The sequence below is a fragment of the Salminus brasiliensis genome, chromosome 2 (assembly GCF_030463535.1).
Source record: "Salminus brasiliensis chromosome 2, fSalBra1.hap2, whole genome shotgun sequence".
NCBI lineage: Eukaryota > Metazoa > Chordata > Actinopteri > Characiformes > Bryconidae > Salminus > Salminus brasiliensis.
This window is the reverse complement of record NC_132879.1, coordinates 3044561-3067177: the sequence shown is the minus strand read 5'-3', so window position 1 is coordinate 3067177 and position 22617 is coordinate 3044561. Positions and strand designations below refer to the sequence as shown.

Here is a 22617-nt window from a genome sequence, read left to right as displayed (position 1 = left end):
GATAGAGTGAGAGAGAGATATATAGATACTGTAGGAGAGAGACAGAGAAAGAGACATATAGATACTGTAGGAGAGATAGAGTGAGAGAGAGATATATAGATACTGTAGGAGAGATAGAGTGAGAGAGAGATATATAGATACTGTAGGAGAGATAGAGTGAGAGAGACATATAGATACTGTAGGAGAGAGAGTGAGAGAGAGACATATAGATACTGTAGGAGAGATAGAGTGAGAGAGAGATATATAGATACTGTAGGAGAGATAGAGTGAGAGAGAGAGATATATAGATACTGTAGGAGAGATAGAGTGAGAGAGAGAGAGAGATATAGATACTGTAGGAGAGATAGTGAGAGAGAGATATATAGATTCTGTAGGAGAGAGACATATAGATACTGTGGGGGAGATAGAGTGAGAGAGAGAGAGAGAGACATGTAGATACTGCAGGAGAGATAGAGTGAGAGAGAGATATATAGATACTGTAGGAGAGATAGAGTGAGAGAGAGATATAGATACTGTAGGAGAGATAGAGTGAGAGAGAGACATATAGATACTGTAGGAGAGATAGAGTGAGAGAGAGAGATATATATAGATACTGTAGGAGAGATAGAGTGAGAGAGATATATAGATACTGTAGGAGAGATAGAGTGAGAGAGATGGAGTGAGAGAGAGATATATAGATACTGTAGGAGAGATAGAGTGAGAGAGATATATAGATACTGTAGGAGAGATAGAGTGAGAGAGAGATATATAGATACTGTAGGAGAGATAGAGTGAGAGAGAGATATATAGATTCTGTAGGAGAGATAGAGTGAGAGAGAGATATATAGATTCTGTAGGAGAGATAGAGTGAGAGAGAGATATATAGATTCTGTAGGAGAGATAGAGTGAGAGAGAGATATATAGATTCTGTAGGAGAGATAGTGAGAGAGATATATATAGATTCTGTAGGAGAGATAGAGTGAGAGAGAGACATATAGATACTGTAGGAGAGATAGAGTGAGAGAGAGAGAGAGAGATATAGATTCTGTAGGAGAGATAGAGTGAGAGAGAGAGATATATAGATTCTGTAGGAGAGATAGAGTGAGAGAGAGAGACATATAGATACTGTAGGAGAGATAGAGTGAGAGAGAGAGAGAGAGATATAGATACTGTAGGAGAGATAGAGTGAGAGAGAGAGAGAGATATAGATTCTGTAGGAGAGATAGAGTGAGAGAGAGAGATATATAGATTCTGTAGGAGAGATAGAGTGAGAGAGATATATATAGATACTGTAGGAGAGATAGAGTGAGAGAGATATATAGATACTGTAGGAGAGATAGAGTGAGAGAGAGATATATAGATACTGTAGGAGAGATAGAGTGAGAGAGAGATATATAGATACTGTAGGAGAGATAGAGTGAGAGAGATATATAGATACTGTAGGAGAGATAGAGTGAGAGAGAGATATATAGATACTGTAGGAGAGATAGAGTGAGAGAGATATATATAGATTCTGTAGGAGAGATAGAGTGAGAGAGAGATATATAGATTCTGTAGGAGAGATAGAGTGAGAGAGAGATATATAGATTCTGTAGGAGAGATAGAGTGAGAGAGAGATATATAGATTCTGTAGGAGAGATAGAGTGAGAGAGAGATATATAGATTCTGTAGGAGAGATAGAGTGAGAGAGATATATATAGATTCTGTAGGAGAGATAGAGTGAGAGAGAGACATATAGATACTGTAGGAGAGATAGAGTGAGAGAGAGAGAGAGATATAGATTCTGTAGGAGAGATAGAGTGAGAGAGAGATATATAGATTCTGTAGGAGAGATAGAGTGAGAGAGAGATATAGATTCTGTAGGAGAGATAGAGTGAGAGAGATATATAGATACTGTAGGAGATATAGAGTGAGAGAGAGACATATAGATACTGTAGGAGAGATAGAGTGAGAGAGAGAGACATATAGATACTGTGGGGGAGATAGAGTGAGAGAGAGATATATAGATTCTGTAGGAGAGATAGAGTGAGAGAGAGATATATAGATTCTGTAGGAGAGATAGAGTGAGAGAGAGACATATAGATACTGTAGGAGAGATAGAGTGAGAGAGAGACATATAGATACTGTAGGAGAGATAGAGTGAGAGAGAGAGACATATAGATACTCTGGGGGAGATAGAGTGAGAGAGAGATATATAGATTCTGTAGGAGAGATAGAGTGAGAGAGAGATATATAGATTCTGTAGGAGAGATAGAGTGAGAGAGAGACATATAGATACTGTAGGAGAGATAGAGTGAGAGAGAGAGAGACATATAGATACTGTAGGAGAGATAGAGTGAGAGAGAGAGACATATAGATACTCTGGGGGAGATAGAGTGAGAGAGAGAGACATGTAGATACTGTGGGGGAGATAGAGTGAGAGAGAGAGAGAGAGACATGTAGAAACTGCAGGAGAAAGAGAATGAGACAGAGAGAGAGTCATACTTGGAGTACTGAGAGAGAGAGAGAGAGAGAGAGAGAGAGAGAGAGACGGGGAGACGTACTATGAGTACTGAGAGAGACACACAGATACTGCAAGAGAGAGAGAGAGAGAGAGAGAGAGAGAGAGAGAGAGAGAGAGAGAGAGAGAGAGACCTTTATATACTGTAAGTACTGAGGGAGAGAGAGAGAGACCTAGATACAACAGAGGGAGAGAGAGAGAGAAAGAGAGAGAGTCTGTGCGCGAGCGCAGCTGTGCTGGTGACGGCAGTAGGGAGGAGGAGGGATGGAGGGAGGAGGAGGAGGAGGAGGATGGAGATGGAGGGAGAGATGATGATGGAGGCGCGCGCAGAACACACACAGCAGCAGCGGCAGCAGCTCTAACACACCACAGACCCCAGCTTAACACACACACACACACTCTCTCTACCTCTCTCTCTCTCTCTCTCTCACACACACACACACACACACACACACACTCTCTCTAACACACTCGCCCACAATCGAGAGGGGTCCGCGAGCCGATCCGGGAGGGATGCATGCTGAGCTCGGACGGTAGGGAGCCTGTTTCTCTTTCTACTCGCGTGCAGCACGAACTTCACTCTGCCGAGCGCGCGCTTCTCTCTCTCTCTCTCTCTCTCTCTCTCTCTCTCTCTCTCTCTCTCTCTCTCTCTTCTATTATGTCCTGTTTATTGCCCGTCAACGTGTGTGTGTGTGTGTGTGTCTCGTGCGTTGGACATTGTGTTAGAGGCGAGGTGTATGTGTGTGTGTGGGTGCAACTTCGTCTCGAGCTTATCCGGACAATGCGCGTGCACCCGAATCGTATCGATCACGCGCCTTTCTGATTCGATGATCTGATCAGAGCGAGATCGATGCCTGCGCGCGTGCTAGCGTGTGTGGCGCGTGACCCCCGCGCCAAAAACGCAGCGAGGGAAGGTTTTTGGAGCGCGTGCAACTTTTGGATCCGCTTTGATGCAGCGGGATGGAGGGCTGGACGGAGGCTCGCTTGAACACACACACACACACACACACACGTACACACATACACACGCATGCACACACACACGTACGCATGTACATATGCACGCGCACATTTACACTTTTGTTGCGCAATGTCGTTGATTTTGCAGGTTTAGCAGGTTTGCGCGGGCGTGCAGACCTGTACGTGTGTGTGTGTGTGTGTGTGTGTGTGGGTGTGGGTGTGTAGACCGGGATAGGGTAGAAAGAAGTGTGCACGCGCACCGAGCTGCCATGCAAGCATTGCTCGCGTGAATACCGTAGAGGTGTGAATAAGTTTTGGCACCCACAGACTATGACTTGTGTCTTTGACTTCTCGTGCTTGATGTTGTGTTGTTGCCTGTGGGTGGGAGGTGGGGGATGCATGCATGTCGACATAGTCAAGTCAGTCCAATAATTCATGCTGACTGTGGTAAAGTGGAGGTTCTCCGTCACTGTGTTCATCATTAGAACATCTCCAAAGTTCTCCTCTCTCATGGAGTCTAGTATTATTTAGAGTTCTCCTCAGATCAACACCTGGTTTGGTGGTAAATCAGGTGAGCTGCTGCTGCTGCTGCTGCTGATGGAGTTGAACACATCCTCCACGCTGTGCTGGCTGGACTGGGGGGCGTCCAGGAGAAACCTGGAGGAACCGAGCTCTGTTCTTCAGACTAGCTCACCGACAAGATCTCACTACTTTCTTTCTTCAGAATGAGAAGCTCTTTCTCCTTTTTACTGGATCTTCATTCGTGTCCCTCATTCTCTTTATGTCCCCCCATTCTCTTAATTTCTTCTCCCACATTCTTCTCAGTTTTGTCCCCTCATACTCTTAAATTCCTGTCCCCTCATACTCTTCATTTCTTCTCCCACATTGTTCTCAGTTTTGTCCCCTCATACCCTTAAATTCTGTCCTCTCATAATCTTAATTTCTCCTCCCACATTCTTCTCAGTTTTGTCCCCTCATACTCTTAAATTCCTGTCCCCTCATACTCTTCATTTCTCCTCCCACATTCTTCTCAGTTTTGTCCCCTCATACTCTTAAATTCTGTCCCCTCATACTCTTCATTTCTTCTCCCACATTGTTCTCAGTTTTGTCCTCTCATAATCTTCATTTCTCCTCCCACATTCTTCTCAGTTTTGTCCCCTCATACTCTTAAATGCCGTCCCCTCATACTCTTCATTTCTCCTCCCACATTCTCCTCAGTTTTGTCCCCTCATACTCTTCATTTCTCCTCCCACATTCTCCTCAGTTTTGTCCCCTCATACTCGTAAATTCTGTCCTCTCATACTCTTCATTTCTCCTCCCACATTCTCCTCAGTTTTGTCCCCTCATACTCGTAAATTCTGTCCTCTCATAATCTTCATTTCTCCTCCCACATTCTTCTCAGTTTTGTCCCCTCATACTCTTAAATGCCGTCCCCTCATACTCTTCATTTCTCCTCCCACATTCTCCTCAGTTTTGTCCCCTCACTCTCTTAATTCCTGTCCCCTCATACTCTTTATTTCTCCTCCCACATTCTCCTCAGTTTTGTCCCCTCATACTCATAAATTCTGTCCTCTCATAATCTTCATTTCTCCTCCCACATTCTTCTCAGTTTTGTCCCCTCATACTCTTAAATGCCGTCCCCTCATACTCTTCATTTCTCCTCCCACATTCTCCTCAGTTTTGTCCCCTCACTCTCTTAATTCCTGTCCCCTCATACACTTTATTTCTTCTCCCACATTGTTCTCAGTTTTGTCCCCTCATACCCTTAAATTCTGTCCTCTCATAATCTTAATTTCTCCTCCCACATTCTTCTCAGTTTTGTCCCCTCATACTCTTAAATTCCTGTCCCCTCATACTCTTCATTTCTCCTCCCACATTCTTCTCAGTTTTGTCCCCTCATACTCTTAAATTCTGTCCCCTCATACTCTTCATTTCTTCTCCCACATTGTTCTCAGTTTTGTCCTCTCATAATCTTCATTTCTCCTCCCACATTCTTCTCAGTTTTGTCCCCTCATACTCTTAAATGCCGTCCCCTCATACTCTTCATTTCTCCTCCCACATTCTCCTCAGTTTTGTCCCCTCATACTCTTCATTTCTCCTCCCACATTCTCCTCAGTTTTGTCCCCTCATACTCGTAAATTCTGTCCTCTCATACTCTTCATTTCTCCTCCCACATTCTCCTCAGTTTTGTCCCCTCATACTCGTAAATTCTGTCCTCTCATAATCTTAATTTCTCCTCCCACATTCTTCTCAGTTTTGTCCCCTCATACTCTTAAATGCCGTCCCCTCATACTCTTCATTTCTCCTCCCACATTCTCCTCAGTTTTGTCCCCTCACTCTCTTAATTCCTGTCCCCTCATACTCTTTATTTCTCCTCCCACATTCTCCTCAGTTTTGTCCCCTCATACTCATAAATTCTGTCCTCTCATAATCTTCATTTCTCCTCCCACATTCTTCTCAGTTTTGTCCCCTCATACTCTTAAATGCCGTCCCCTCATACTCTTCATTTCTCCTCCCACATTCTCCTCAGTTTTGTCCCCTCACTCTCTTAATTCCTGTCCCCTCATACACTTTATTTCTCCTCCCACATTCTTCTCAGTTTTGTCCCCTCATACTCTTAAATGCCGTCCCCTCATACTCTTCATTTCTCCTCCCACATTCTCCTCAGTTTTGTCCCCTCATACTCTTAAATGCCATCCCCTCATACTCTTCATTTCTTCTCCCACATTCTCTTAATTACTGTCCCCTCATTCTCTTCATTTCTGTTCCCTCATTCTCATTTCTGTCCCTTCATTCTCTTCATTTCTCCTCCCACATTCTCTTCATTACTGTCCCCACATTCTCTTCATTACTGTCCCCTCATTCTCTTCATTTATGTCCCCTCATTCTCTTCATTTATGTCCCCTCATTATCTTCATTTCTCCTCCCACATTCTCTTCATTACTGTCCCCACATTCTCTTCATTACTGTCCCCTCATTCTCTTCATTACTGTCCCCTCATTCTCTTCATTTATGTCCCCTCATGCTCTTCATTTATGTCCCCTCATTATCTTCATTTCTCCTCCCACATTCTCTTCATTACTGTCCCCTCATTCTCTTCATTTATGTCCCCTCATTCTCTTCATTTATGTCCCCTCATTCTCTTCATTACTGTCCCCTCATTCTCTTCATTACTGTCCCCTCATTCTCTTCATTTCTGTCCCCTCATTCTCATCATTTCTCCTCCCACATTCTCTTCATTACTGTCCCCACATTCTCTTCATTACTGTCCCCTCATTCTCTTCATTTCTGTCCCCTCATTCTCTTCATTTCTCCTCCCACATTCTCTTCATTACTGTCCCCACATTCTCTTTATTTCTGTCCCCTCATGCTCTTCATTTATGTCCCCTCATTCTCTTCATTTATGTCCCCTCATTATCTTCATTTCTCCTCCCACATTCTCTTCATTACTGTCCCCACATTCTCTTTATTTCTGTCCCCTCATGCTCTTCATTACTGTCCCCTCATTCTCTTCATTACTGTCCCCTCATTCTCTTCATTACTGTCCCCTCATTCTCTTCATTACTGTCCCCTCATTCTCTTCATTACTGTCCCCTCATTCTCTTCATTTCTCCTCCGACATTCTCTTCATTACTGTCCCCTCATTCTCTTCATTACTGTCCCCTCATTCTCTTCATTACTGTCCCCTCATTCTCTTCATTTATGTCCCCTCATTCTCTTCATTTCTCCTCACACATTCTCTTCATTTCTCCTCACACATTCTCTTCATTTCTGTCCCCTCATTCTCATCATTTCTCCTCCCACGTTCTCTTCATTACTGTCCCCACATTCTCTTCATTACTGTCCCCTCATTCTCTTCATTTCTGTCCCCTCATTCTCATCATTTCTCCTCCCACGTTCTCTTCATTACTGTCCCCACATTCTCTTCATTACTGTCCCCTCATTCTCTTCATTTCTGTCCCCTCATTCTCTTCATTTCTCCTCCCACATTCTCTTCATTACTGTCCCCACATTCTCTTCATTACTGTCACCACATTCTCTTTATTTCTGTCCCCTCATGCTCTTCATTACTGTCCCCTCATTCTCTTCATTTATGTCCCCTCATTCTCTTCATTACTGTCCCCTCATTCTCTTCATTACTGTCCCCTCATTCTCTTCATTTCTCCTCACACATTCTCTTCATTTCTGTCCCCTTATTCTCTTCATTACTGTCCCCTCATTCTCTTCATTTCTGTCCCCTCATTCTCATCATTTCTCCTCCCACATTCTCTTCATTACTGTCCCCACATTCTCTTCATTACTGTCCCCTCATTCTCTTCATTTCTGTCCCCTCATGCTCTTCATTTATGTCCCCTCATTCTCTTCATTTATGTCCCCTCATTATCTTCATTTCTCCTCCCACATTCTCTTCATTACTGTCCCCACATTCTCTTTATTTCTGTCCCCTCATTCTCTTCATTACTGTCCCCTCATTCTCTTCATTTATGTCCCCTCATTATCTTCATTTCTCCTCCCACATTCTCTTCATTACTGTCCCCTCATGCTCTTCATTTATGTCCCCTCATTCTCTTCATTTATGTCCCCTCATTCTCTTCATTTATGTCCCCTCATTATCTTCATTGTTGTGACCCACTTACTATGCACTTCTTCTCTTGCCCTCTTATTGCCACATGTACTTGACAAATGCTTAATGTTTAGCCACACCCCCTAATCCAGCTAGTATGACAAGTTTTACCAGCACACGCACGCGCACGCACTCGCACGTCTCGACCTTCTCGTGACTAACGCCTGGTCTCCCCTCCCTTTGCTTCACCTCCACAGTGATCTCTCGCGCCGATGGGGATCGAGGCCGTGATGAGCACGCGCACCGGACGCGCCCTGTCTGACCAGTGGGCTGACGGTGTGGCTGTGCGCCCGCGCACCACCGAGCGCCACATCACGGTGCACAAGCGGCTCGTGCTGGGCTTCGCCGTCTCCATCCTCGCGCTCATCGCCGTCACGGCCGTGGCGGTAGCGCTAAGCGTGAAGTTCGAGCGCTGCACGGGAGACCCCAACGGCGGGGAAGCGCACGGGGACGCGAACGCACGAGCCACGCCGGGCACGAGTGGCTCCACGGGCACGAGGACGCACGACGCGCGGACCAGAGGAGAGGGGGACAGCAACAACTACGACGACGACGACGAGGCGCGGTTCCCATGGCGACGCGCGCGTCTCCCCACGGCGCTGCGCCCGCGCCACTACGAGCTCGCGCTCTCCGTGCACATGGACAACTTCACGTTCGCCGGGCGCGTGAGCATCGACGTGGAGTGCGTGAACGCCACGCGGTACGTGGTGCTGCACGCGGACGGGCTTGACGTGCGGGCCGTGGCCCTGGTGCACGCGGACGGCCGCAGGGCCGGAGCAGGAGCGGTGCGCGTGCATAGGCATTTCGCGTACGCACCCGCGCAGCTGCACGTCATTGCGCTGCACCGCGAGCTCAAGCCGCTGCGCACCTACAGACTGAACATCAGCTTTAACGCGCGCAGGGAGAACGAGCTGCTTGGCTTCTTCCGCAGCTCCTACATGCTGCACGGGGAGAGAAGGTAAACACACACACACACACACACACACGGGGCCCTGTGTCTACTTACTTACAGCCTTGTGCAAAAGTTTATACACCCCTGGTCAATACACACACCCCTGGTTTAACACTCACATACTGACCAAGGCTTCACTATGATTGGTCTGTGTGTGTGTGTGTGTGTGTGTGTGTGTGCGCATGTGTGTGTGTGTGTGGACGGACCAACTACACTCTAAACAGTCAGATGGGTCTATATACCCCCGTTCCATTTACTAAAGGACCCCTGAAGAGCGTAAGGGGATGAAAACGTTTCCACACCCTGTGTCCAAATGTTTGTGGACACCCCTTCAAGTGGGTGCAGTTAAATAAGAGCATGGATGGAGATCTGGATGTAATAGGAGCTCAGCACCGCTACCCCACCACCAACAAGTCAGCTGGTGAAATTTCCTCCCTCCTAGATCTTCCTCCATCAGCTGTGAGTGGTGTTATTATTGAACAGTGGAAGAGTTTAGGAGGAACAGCTCACAGAGAGCAGCTCAGCCACCGAGTGTCTGTCAGACCACGTAAAGCTACAGAGCGGGGTCAGGGCCGAGTGCTGAGCTCAGAGCAGAGTGCAGAGACGCCTCCAGAGCTGCTGCTGCTGTTAGAGCTCAGAGCGAAGGGGGACCAGCTCCATATTAATGCAGCCTATGTGTAAATGTCCCAATACTTTTTGTCCATATAGTGCCTATAGTGAGAGGACTTGCCCCCTCGAGTTCTAGAAGTGGTGTAGCACCCTGAACACCACCCAACCCCCCGGTGTAAAAAACGCCAGCGCTTTGCTCTGCTGCGAGCTGCTCATCAGACAGCAGAAGCACTGCATGGTAGCTGCTGTATTTGATACATTTATGGACCAGCACCATAGCAACCACCTAACTACTGCTTAGCAGCACCGTAGCAAACACCTAGCCACCACCTAGCAACACCTTACCAACCACCAGGGACAGGAGAACCCTACAATCAAACCCAAATCCCTAAGCCTTCATTTAGCGACTAATTAGCAACATCATAGCAACCATCTAGGTTACCGTAGTAACCACTTATCAAAGAAAGGCAACCATCTCACACCTCAATGACATAACAACCACCTAGCAAAGCAGTGTCACTTTAGTGAACACCTTAACACACACCTGGGGTGCAATAACAACAAATCAGCAACACCATAGCAACCATGGAACAGCACCATAGCAACTACTTGGGATGTCAGTGCAATCACCTAATAACACTAGATCAATCTCCCTGGAACCCATTAGTAAAACCATAGCAACTATTTGGGATATCATAGCAACCATCTATCAATGGCATAACAACCACCTGGCGAAACAGTTCACTATAGTAATCATGTAGCAACAACTTAACAACCACCTGGGATACCACAGCGACACCATAGCAACCATGTAGCAGCACCATAGCAACTACTTGGGATACCACTGCAATCAATTAGTAACACTATATCAACCTCCTAGCAACCCATTAGTAAAACCATAGCAACTACTTGGGATACCACTGCAATCACCTAGTAACATTATCAACCTCCTAGCAACCCATTAGTAAAACCATAGCAACTACTTGGGATACCATAGCAACCATCTATCAGTGGCATAACAACCACCAGGCAAAACAGTTCACTATAGTGATCATGTAGTAACATCTTAACAACCACCTAGGATATCATAGCGACAATTTAGCAACACCTTAGCAACCATCTAGCAGCACCATAAAAACAACCTGGGATACATAGCAACCATCTTTCAACCCCATAACAACCAACTAGCAAAACTAGTTCACCCCTAGTAATCACATAGCAACACCATAGTAACTGCCTGGAGGTGGGAAGCACTTAGCCGACACAAACACTGCGACTCCTTCAGGAAATGCTCTCCAGGTGAGGTTAGGGTGTCATGAACCGGAGCTCTGACTGACCGACGCTCTGCTGATGAGTGACGGCGCTCTCAGGACAGACGCAGCGAGCGAGCGCCTGCACCGGTATTTGTAGACGCAGGTCAGAGGTGATGGAGAGCAGAGATGTGTGGTCTGTAGAAAACAGGACGAGCATCAGAAAGGCCTCTGGGTATTCCAGACGCAGCTGTCACACACAAAAGCCTGTCACTGCGCTGAAGGATTCACCAAGCATGAAACAAAAACCGCCACGCACCTTTAGAACAGACCACGACACACACACACACACACACACACACACACACACTCCTCCTGCTGCAGCGCATCGCGTGTGTGTGGCCACTCGTCGGCCCTGCTGCGTTAAAGGGCTTTAATTGAATGTATTTATTCAGATTATTAATTCAGATCATTTACATATTAATTATTGTTTGCTTTGCTTTGGTTTCCATTGCGCTTTTTGTCTGTCATTCATTCTTTTTATCTTTTTTTTTTCTTTTTTTCCCTTTTTATCTTTCTTCTTTTTATCCTGCTTTTTATCTTTCTTTCTTTTAATCTTTTTTATCTTTCATTCTTTCTTTTATCTTTCTTTCTCTCTTTTATCTTTCATTCTGTCTTTCTTTCTTTCTTTCTTTCTTTTATCTTTCTTGTATCTTTCTTTTTCTTTCTTTCTTTTATCTTTCTTTTATCTTTCTTTCTTTCTTTTATCTTTCTTTCTTTTATCTGTCTTACTTTCTTTTTCTTTTATCTGTCTTTCATTTATCTTTTTCTCTCTTATCTTTCATTCTTTCTTTCTTTTATCTGTCTTTCTTTTATCTGTCTTACTTTCTTTTTCTTTTATCTTTTGTCTTTTTTTCTTGTATCTTTACTTATTTTATCTTTCTTTTATCTTTCTTTCTCTTTTTTATCTTTCATTCTTTCTTTCTTTTATCCTTCTTTCTTTCTTTTATCTGTCTTTCTTTTATCTTTCTTTCTTTCTTTTTAACTTTCTTTCATCTTACTTTTATCTTTCTTTTATCTTTCTTTCTTTTTATCTTTCTTTCTCTTCTCTCTCCCAGGTTCTTCTTATGTCTTCATTATTTTGGTCTATCTGTCTCTCTGTCTATGTATCTATCTATCTGTCTGTCTCCACCCTCCTCTCTCTCTCTCTCTCTCTCTCTCTCTCTCTCTCTCTCTCTCTCTGAGGCTATGTAGCTCTTCCAAGTTTCAGTTTTTTGCCTGGGGCTTCACCTGAACCTGGGAAACGCTTGAGCCTTTCTTGCATCCACAAGGGATCCTTCACTCCTCCATATCACTCTAATACCTCCTTCGATCCGCCTGCGACCCCTCCACCCTTGCAGCAGCAGATCCTGATGAGCGTTTGTGCTGCAGCCAGTTTACGTTCTCTGTCAGCGTTTGTGGCCTATAGTAAAATCTGCCTGAGAGTTTCAGGGGCTTAGAAATGTCGGTTTCACACAGGAGGTCTGCAGTGTGTGAAGTTCCAAATACATCCAGCGCTACGGGGCGATGCTGGCAAGCGATTTGACGCAGGAAAACTAATTGCAGCTTTGCTCACAGCCCACAGATCTGCCTTTCCACAAGGTATTGTAGATGGATGCTGTCTGGCGGCATTGAGGTTTGGCCAATAACTCTTCAAGGTGGTCAGAACTTCAAGAAGGTCAGAAGTTCAACAAACTAACAAACCAGTTTAACCAGTATGAACTGACCTATCAGCCCATTAATGCATTCTTTCATAGCTGCTATTTCACCCTAATGAGAGACTGTAGCTCCGCCTCCTCAGTGTATATCACAATACCTACATTTAGAGCGTTATTAATATTCACCCTGATGAGAGACTGTAGCTCCGCCTCCTCAGTGTATATCACAATACCTACATTTAGAGCGTTATTAATATTCACCCTGATGAGAGACTGTAGCTCCGCCTCCTCAGTGTATATCACAATACCTACATTTAGAGCGTTATTAATATTCACCCTAATGAGAGACTGTAGCTCCTCCTCCTCAGTGTATATCACAATACCTACATTTAGAGCGTTATTAATATTCACCCTAATGAGAGACTGTAGCTCCTCCTCCTCAGTGTATATCACAATACCTACATTTAGAGCGTTATTAATATTCACCCTAATGAGAGACTGTAGCTCCTCCTCCTCAGTGTATATCACAATACCTACATTTAGAGCGTTATTAATATTCACCCTGATGAGAGACTGTAGCTCCGCCTCCTCAGTGTATATCACAATACCTACATTTAGAGTGTTATTAATATTCACCCTAATGAGAGACTGTAGCTCCTCCTCCTCAGTGTATATCACAATACCTACATTTAGAGCGTTATTAATATTCACCCTAATCAGAGACTGTAGCTCCTCCTCCTCAGTGTATATCACAATACCTACATTTAGAGCGTTATTAATATTCACCCTAATCAGAGACTGTAGCTCCTCCTCCTCAGTGTATATCACAATACCTACATTTAGAGCGTTATTAATATTCACCCTGATGAGAGGGTCCACAAACCAATCCATGTCCACAAACTTTTGCACAGGATGTTTTCTTGTAGTATTCAATCATAAATAAATCATGTGGAAGGTTCTGAAGGGTCTGTTTACCAGTGGTTACCCAGGCTGAGCTGCATTATGAATCACAGGGCATATTAATAACGAGGCATCAGTGCTGTATGTGCGTGTGTGTGTGTGTATGTGTGTGTGTGTGTGTGTGGATGGAAGCTAACTGGTGAGGTCAATCCATGAGGCATGGGTGAACAACTGTGCCAGTATCTACTGTATATGACAGGCCCAAATAAAATTGTAGGAGGCCCGGTCACCACGCTGGCCTCAGTGGGCCCCAGCAGCTACATTTCAAACTGGAAACCCAGAAACCAGTCGAGTCGCGCCTCAGAACAAACAGGGAGGTTTGCCCGTTAGCCTGCGCAATTAACTTTGCTGTGATTTGATGACTCAACGGCGTGTAATCCTTTGCTAAACTGTTTGTGTCAGGATGGAAATATGCTCCAAATCCGAAATTGCAAAGATCAGCATCCGTGCATTTCGGTCCAGGCTCAAGATCTGCAGCGGACACACAAAACAAATCAGATTTGACTGGCTGTCCAAACGCAGCCTCGGTTACAGTCCGCAGCTTCCATCTTTTCACATCTGTTTAGTGCCCCTTCATTCGTTCTCAGCTGTAGGCGCAGTGACACCGAGGGGTGGGGGGGGTGGGGGTGTTGGTCCTGTGGAGCACGTTTCCTCCATTTACTCTCAGGCTGGCTCTTAACTGGTGCTTTGGAGGCTTCCTAATGGGGAATCTCCATCAGACGGTCAGCTGCTGTCCTGGCAGGAATCCTCTTAAGCGGGAGTTGAGCCTTTTCCTCACTCAGACACTGTATTGGACTGTAATGTGTGGGGAATTCCCTCCACTGCTCAATGATTTGGGGTATGTCTTCTGTTTTTGCTGATATGACCACTCTTCTGGCCTCCCCATTTGTCTAGATCATGGTCATTTCAAATGGGGTTTGGGGGATGAAATTGCCATGTTATTAGAAACACCGGACGAGTATCTGTGGTATGATACATACAGCTGTACCCACTTTTTATTGCTTCAGTAGGGTTTATTAGGGCTGATTTTACCTGTAAATGCCTTTTTTGTAAGTTGCCTCTGCTGCTGTTTTGCATTTGTTAGCTTTCTATAGATGAGCCACAGATCTTCAAACTGTCTCATGGCAAGGCTTAGGACCATGGTTAGTCCTAGTTTTAGGACCTGGGTTAGGGTTAAGATTAAGGAAAGGGTCAGTAGTATACTATACAAGTACTTTATTATACCAAATACCAAATCTAACAATAGTAACTGCAGAGTGACTCTAATCCAGTATGAATCTGCAGTGTTTGTATAGGATTCAGAGTCTGATCATAATTACTCTGGAGTGATTTTAATCCAGTATGAATCTGCAGTGTGTATGGGATTCAGAGTCTGATCATCATAATTCTGGTGTGATTTTAATCCAGTATGAATCTGCAGTGTGTATAGGATTCAGAGTCTGATCATAATAATTATGGATTGATTTTAATCCAGTATGAATCTGCAGTGTGTATAGGATTTAGAGTCTGATCATAATAATAAGAATAATTCTGGAGTGATTTTAATCCAGTATGAATCTGCAGTGTGTATAGGATTCAGAGTCTGATCATAATAATTCTGGAATGATTTTAATCCAGTGTGAATCTGCAGTGTGTATAGGATTCAGAGTCTGATCATAATAATTCTGGAATGATTTTAATCCAGTGTGAATCTGCAGTGTGTATAGGATTCAGAGTCTGATCATAATAATTCTGGAATGATTTTAATCCAGTATGAATCTGCAGTGTGCGTAGGTTTAACATTTTTTATTAATAATTGTAGAACGATTGTATTCCAGTATAAAGCAGTATGCATAAATTAGTGTTACTGCTGTGCTGAGAATGGACCACCATACCAAGTAATATGTGGTCAGTGGTGGTCCTGTGGTGACCCCTGTTCTTTGATGGGCAGGTTAGAGGGGGGCTGAGCCTACTGTGAACCAACAGATTGCACCTATATTGTAGATGTCTCTGATAAAACGGCCAGTGAGCCTAGAAGGTAAGTGTACCTAATCAGCATAAAACACTTATATCTCCCAGAGTATTTCAGCACACACCTGACCTACTCAGTTTTGGCCTAGACAAAGAGACAGCAGAGGCAATGCACACAAAGGCTTCAGATCTGCAGGTGAAGTCAAACTTGTCAGAAAAGCCTCGGCGACGAGGGATCGCACCTGCTTCTTTTCTTCCTCCCAGCGTAGCAATAAAAGAGAGGTTATAGCTGTAGGTGGCATGGCAGGAATTCCCCTTCTGCGCTTTGAGTCTGCCTTTGATAGCTCCTAATCCCGCGGCCTGCACGGAGGCCGCTGTAGCTGTGATGTTGAAAGGCAGCGCTAACGCTAGCGCTAAGCTTAGGAGGTTTTCCGGCAAAGCCTCGGCGCTCCTCCTCCCTGCATGCATTCCCCCCTCCGGCTGTCGCTATCCGGCCGACGCAGCTGAGGAAAAACTCCTGAATCTGCACTTCGCTCTCAGCCTCGCTCGGGTTCGCCTCGTCACGGGCCTCAATTCTGGCCCGAATCTGCCTGTGAGCAGAAACGATCTCATTGACAGTCTCACCAGGTCAGGAGACGAGCGGCACGCCTGTTAGTGCCCTGTTTTGTACAACTGTAGAAGATGATGACAGCTGACAGGCTTGAAATGCTGGTGGCCAGAGATGTCCAATCTACAGAGCCATAGAGGCCAGTTTTTAAGCTGTGACACCAGCTGTTGCTGTGCCGGGTTCTTTAAAGGTTCCACACAGATATATCCGGATATTATGACCACCCCTGGTTAGGAATGAACTCCACTTCCCATGAAGGAGCAGTAGTCTATATAAGTCTATAACTTCAGACAGTATCCATCTGCTTCCCTGCAGACTCTGTTATCAGCCTCCTTTCACCCTGTTTGTTCTTCAGTGGTCAGGACCTCCCCCCAGGACTGACCACCACAGAGCAGGTAGGCAGTATTTGGGTGGTGGGTCATTCTCAGCACTGGCTGAGTGTGTGTGTTAGTAGTGTGTGTTGCGCTGGTGGCTCGAGTAAATCAGACACAGCAGTGCTGCTGGAGTGCTTAAACATTGTGTCTGCCCATTCACTGTCCACCCTTCTTATAGACACTCCTACCTAGTTTGTCCACCCTGTAGACGTAAAGTCAGAGACAGAATCTCTGCTGATCTGTTGCTGCACCAGTCTATGCTGGTCATCCTCTAGTCCTTTATCAGTGCCCACAGGACGCTGCTGCCCACAGGACGCTGCTGCTCCAGCAGTGACACTATGGGGTTTAAACACTCCAGCAGCACTGCTGTGTCTGATCCACTCGTCCCGCCAGTGCAACAGCCCACCTCTGTAATATGAGTGACCTTGTATGTCGCTCTGGATAAGAGTGTCAGCTAAATGCCAGAAATGTAAATGTTTAAGGTGGCAGTAACTTTAGCCTCTTGCAGATGGCACTGCACGAGGATAATCGGGGACTAATCGATTAAAAAGAGGTGGTACAGTGCAGCGAGGGTCTCGTTGGATGTGTGGAAAACGGGTCACAAAGCAGATACAGTTCATGATTGGCTAAAAGGAGTGATTGCAGTTGGGCCACAGTGTGAAGGAGGTGGCTGAATCTGCAGGTGTATTGAAGCTAGGGCTATAGGGCTAGATCACGATACCTTTATCATGATATTTATCACAATACATGTAATCACAGACAACATCAGTAGCGGCAGATTCTTATAAACTACTATTCAGATCCTCTCCTGCACTGAATACAGTGATTTATACTATACAATCTGCTTCTCTTCATCTAATTAAACCAGTCTAATCACACTGTTATTAATAAAACCCGCAGCTGATCAGTGTTTATTAAGCACTCACAGTCTCCTCTGTATGCTTAGAAAAGCTTATTGTTATCACAACAACGAAATTTATCACGATACGCTAAAATATCGTCATATTGCCCTCATATTGCTCTGATGGAAGCATACGGTCATACGGGTCTACCAGCAGTGGCAGAAATCCCTTCAGTCTACAGGAGTTCCAGTTCCAGTACCAGAGGTTTGGGCCACATAAGTACTTTATTACCTCAGTGTTTTTACCACGCTTTACAGAGTGTGGTGTGTTTTTACCCACTGTATAATAAGCTGTCTGGCTCCTGAGTGCGGATCAAATGAGGCTGTCTGACTTTACCCTGTTTTTCACATTCAGCTTATCTATTAATTAGCAGTGTGATATAAATCCATCAGGTTGTGAAGAGAGAGAATGAGAGAGAATGAGAGAGAAAGAGAGAGAGAAAGAGAGAGAGAGAAAGAGAGAGAGAGAGAGGTGTTTCACAGCTGTCTGAGCTTATCTGGATTCAGGACAGTCGCAGTGTACCCGCTCCCGAGCAGCCCAGACAAGGTGGAATTACTTTTTTCGCTTGTAACTGATGGTCCACTTAAAAGTTTCAATGTAGTTATAACATTTTCTTTTTTTATCTTCTCGCTCTCTTCATTTTCTGTTTCCACTCTCTCTCTCTCTCTCTCTCTCGGTCTGTCCTCTCGTATCCCCTATGTCGCTCTCATTTCGTCTTCTTCGTCTCCTTATCGCCTTCCTTTTGACTCCTTCTCTTCTATTTTCTCTCCTCTCCCAATTCTTTTCTCTGTCTCCTTATCCCTCTTCTCTTCTTTTCTTCTCATTGTCGTCTCCCTCTCTCTCTCTCTCTCTCTCTCTCTCTCTCTCTCGCTGTCTGTCTGTCTGCAGGTTTCTCGCTGTGACCCAGTTTTCTCCCACTCACGCTCGGAAGGCTTTCCCGTGTTTTGATGAGCCCATCTATAAAGCCACCTTTAAAGTGAGCATGAGGCACGAGGCCTCGTACCAGTCTCTGTCCAACATGCCGATCGAGGCCTCCACCGTGGACGAGGACGGCTGGGTGACCAACCACTTCTCCAGGACGCCCCGCATGTCCACGTACTACCTGGCCTGGGCAGTGTGCAACTTCACCTACCGAGAGGCGGTCACGGACAGCGGAGTAGTGGTGAGTCCAAACCTGAGGACTTTACTTTGATTGTTTGATTTTTTGGTTTGATTGGTATCCGGTATGAATCAGCAGTGTGTGTGTGTGTGTGTGTGTGTGTGTGTGTGTGTGTGTGTGTGTTACAGCGATGGCAGAGATTCAGAATTTTAAATAAATACGCTAAATGAAATCCAGTATGAATCTGCTATGGGTGTCGTGGTTCTAGTCTGGCAGTTCTAATTGTGGGCTGTTCTAAATCCTGTAGGAATCTGCAGTATGTGCTGTTTTACAGTGACTGTAATAAAACCTCAGTGATTTTTAGTCCAGTATGAATCTGCAGAGTCTTTAAGTTTTACAGTATTACAGTAGCAATTGTGTAGCGATGATGATCCAGTATGAATCTGCATTGTGTAATGTGTGCTGTCTTTTTAGAGACCGTAATAAATCTTTGGTGTTTTTATCACAGTATGAATCTGTAGATTGTGTATGAGGTTTACAGTTTGGCAACAGTCATTGTGAAGTTTTTTTTATCCAGTATGAATCTGCATTTTGTGTATGGGTTTTACAGTTTGACAGCAATAATTGTGGAGTGTTTTTAATCCAGTATGAATCTGCTGTGTTTGCAGATATTACAGTCTGTCAGTAGTTGTTGTGCAGCGAACATAGTCCAGTATGAATCTGCAGAGTCTTTAGGTTTTACAGTATTACAGTAGCAACTGTGTGACGATGATGATCCAGTATGAATCTGCATTGTGTAATATGTACTGTTTTACAGAGACCGTATTAAATCTTTAGTGATTTTAATCCAGTATGAATCTGCTTTGAGTAAAGCTGTTCTAGTCTGGCAGATATATTGTAATTTTGTGGTGTTCTCAAACCAGTATGAATCTGCAGTGTCTATAGCTTTCACAGTCAGACGTTAGCAATTGCGTGGTGACTTCTGTCCAGTATGAATCTGCAATATGTGTTATTTTACAGTGATGGTAATACATCTTCAGTGATTTATAGTCCAGTATGAATCTACAGAGTCTTTAGGTTTTACAGTATGACAGTAGCAACTGTGTGGTGATGATGATCCAGTATGAATCTGCAATATGTGTGTAGGTTTTACAGTTTGACAGTAATCATTGTGGAGTGTTTTTAATCCAGTGTGAATCTGCAATATGTGTTATTTTACAGTTACGGTAATAAATCTTCAGTGATTTATAGTCCAGTATGAATCTGCAGAGTCTTTAGGTTTTACAGTATTACAGTAGCAACTGTGTGACGATTATGATCCAGTATGAATCTGCAATATGTGTTATTTTACAATGACTGTAATAAATCTTCAGTGATGTATAGTCCAGTATGAATCTGCAGAGTCTTTAGGTTTTACAGTATTACAGTAGCAACTGTGTGACGATGATGATCCAGTATGAATCTGCATTGTGTAAAATGTGCTGTTTTACAGAGACAGTATTAAATCTTTAGTATTTTTAATCCAGTATGAATCTGTAGATTGTATACATTTTACAATTTGACAGTAATCATTGTGGAGTGTTTTTAATCCAGTATGAATCTGCAGTGTGTGTATGGGGTTTTACAGTTTGACAGTAATTATTGTGGAATGGTTTTAATCCAGTATGAATCTGCAGTGTGTGTATGGGGTTTTTACAGTTTGACAGTAATAGTTGTAAAGAGATTGGTCTAAATACTGAAACATGCTTAATAGCAGTGGGACTCCAATGTTTGTTGGCTCTTGGTGATATCAAATATGTAAACATCTATTTTTATCAACGTATTGTTTTCTTTTAAAAACAACAGGATACTAATAACACACTGAGGGGAGTGCAGAGGCCGATATGGCTCCTATTGTTTCTCTGCATCATAAAGGAGGAAATCGTTTGTCATACCGGCAGTTTGAATGATGGTGGCCACGTCAAAAGAGGAAACGGTAGAGCGGTTAGATTAGTCAGTAAGCTTTGAGTTTGATTTAGATGTGTTGTCACGTCACAATTACACAGTTACCTCGAAGACAAAATGTATAAAAAAAACTGGTGAATTTCAAAAATAAGAAATACTATTTGGACAAAAGTATTGGGACACCTACTCTTTCATTTATTTATTTTTTTTCAAAAAGAAAGGGTATTAAAAAGAGTTGATACTGCTATTGTTGGAATCACTGTCTCTACTGCCCAGTGAAGGAGGCTTTCTTCTAAATTTTATAGTTGAAGCATTGCTGTGGATTTGATTGCATTCTGCAACAAGAGCGCTAGTGAGGTCAGCTTGTTGGATAGTCACCACCCCACCTCATCATCCCCAACTCCCCAACTCATCCCAAATGCACCATCCTTCATTCCACTTCTCCACAGCTCAATGCTGCTGGGGGGCTTTATGCCCCCCTCTAGCCCACGCCTGGCATTAGTCAGCAACATGGTGCCAGTAGGTTCATCTAGGTTTATCTGCTCCAGACAGTCCTATTCTATTGGCAGTACTTCTCTACAGCGACTAGACCAGCGCAGTGTTTGTGCATTTGCATGTCTGTGTCAGCAGTGGGTGCCACTTAAAGTAGCTGAATGCATTCATTAGAAGGGGTGTCCACAAATATTTGGACATATTGCGTAGCGTAAGGAACAGTGTAGAAGTGTAGTGTAGCAGAGCCGTGCGGCTTCGTTTGCCCTGTTTTCACAGCACACAGTGTACGCTATGTCCAGCTGATGTCCAGCTAATGTCCAGCTAGGTCAGTGTACAGTTATTCAGTAGTACTAGGGCTTGTGGGAGGAACATCTCTCTCAGTCTGTTTGTGCATGTCTACTGGGCTGCAGTACGTCCTGCCAGAAGGCAGTAGCAGTAAACAGGCTGTGGGTTGGGTGGCCAGGATCTTTGATGATCCTCCTGGCCGTCTTCAGACACTGTCTGGTGGAAATGTCCTGAAGGGAGGGGGGCTCGCTTCTTTTTAAGGAATGTACTGGGGAGCTCATCTAAACCAGTCTCTGCAGGTTTAGATGAATTGATGATGATTATAATGCAGGAGATCTTAGTTCAGCTCAGCCCTGAGATCCCCAAGCCCCCCAAGCCCCCCCAACAGGCTAAATCTGACTGACCCTAAAGCTTTCCGACCCTTAGCCTAGAGGTTTTCTGCAGTCTTGGATTGTTCTTTGACTGGTTGCAGTGAAGGAACCCTTTTTGGTGCTACATTAACAAAAGCATTTTATATATATATATATATATATATATATATATATATATATATATATATATATATATATATATATATAATTTTGGTTCTATAAAAAGCCAATTTTCTAAAAGAGATGTTATTGTGAAGAACCTTTTCATTGGCAGAGGATGGCTTCATGCAACCAAACAGGGTTCTTCTGTGGCGTCTCTATTAATACATACTATTAAAAAAAAAAACATTTCACCTGATACCAGCAGTGGCTAGTAAAGAACCATTATATAGAACCATTGTCCCTACTACAGAACCTGCTAGGAACCCTGTTTAAGGGTGTACAGTATTCACACTTCTCAGCCTCTTCGTTAGTAATGTCTAGGCCGATTTCTGGGCCGATTTGATTATACAGAACCATTATAGAAAACCATTGAACTTAATAAAGAACCGGTGAGGAACCACACTTTTCTTCTCCTTCATTAGTCAAATCTAAGCTCTTTGGCTGATGTGGTTGTATAGAACCATTGTATACAACCATTGCCCTGCTAAAGAACCTGTAAGGAACCTTTTTTTAAGGGTGTACAAAATATGAACCCCTCTTCCTCCTCAGTAGTAATGTCTCGGCTTTCCTGGGATGATCAGATTTACATAGAACCATTGAACTTATTGAAGAACCAGTGAGGAACCACACTTTTCTTCTCCTTCAGTAGTAAAATCGAAGCTTTTCCTTGGGCAGATGTGGCTGTATAGAACCATTATACAGAATCGCTGGCCCTACTAAAGAACCTGTAAGGAACCTTGTTTAAGGGTGTACAGTATGTACTCTTCTCCTCCTTGTCATTAGTGAAATCCAAGCCTTCCTAAACCAGCAGTGGCTAGTAAAGAACCATTATATAGAACCATTGTGCCTACTAAGGAACCTGTAAGGAACACTTCTTAAGGGTGTACAGTATATATGCTT

General features: G+C 44.0%; 1 protein-coding gene across 1 annotated transcript in view; it reads left to right on the top strand.

The window, feature by feature from the left end:
• The first annotated feature begins 2746 nt into the window (after positions 1-2746).
• Positions 2747-22617, top strand: part of LOC140550261 (thyrotropin-releasing hormone-degrading ectoenzyme-like) — a 341162-nt gene continuing 321291 nt past the window's right edge. Inside the window, exons 1-3 of the mRNA XM_072674121.1 lie at positions 2747-3012; positions 8261-9021; positions 18253-18526. Of these exons, the coding sequence (XP_072530222.1) occupies positions 8276-9021; positions 18253-18526 (1020 nt within the window). The 5' untranslated portion in view covers positions 2747-3012; positions 8261-8275. The remainder of the gene's footprint in view (positions 3013-8260; positions 9022-18252; positions 18527-22617) is intronic.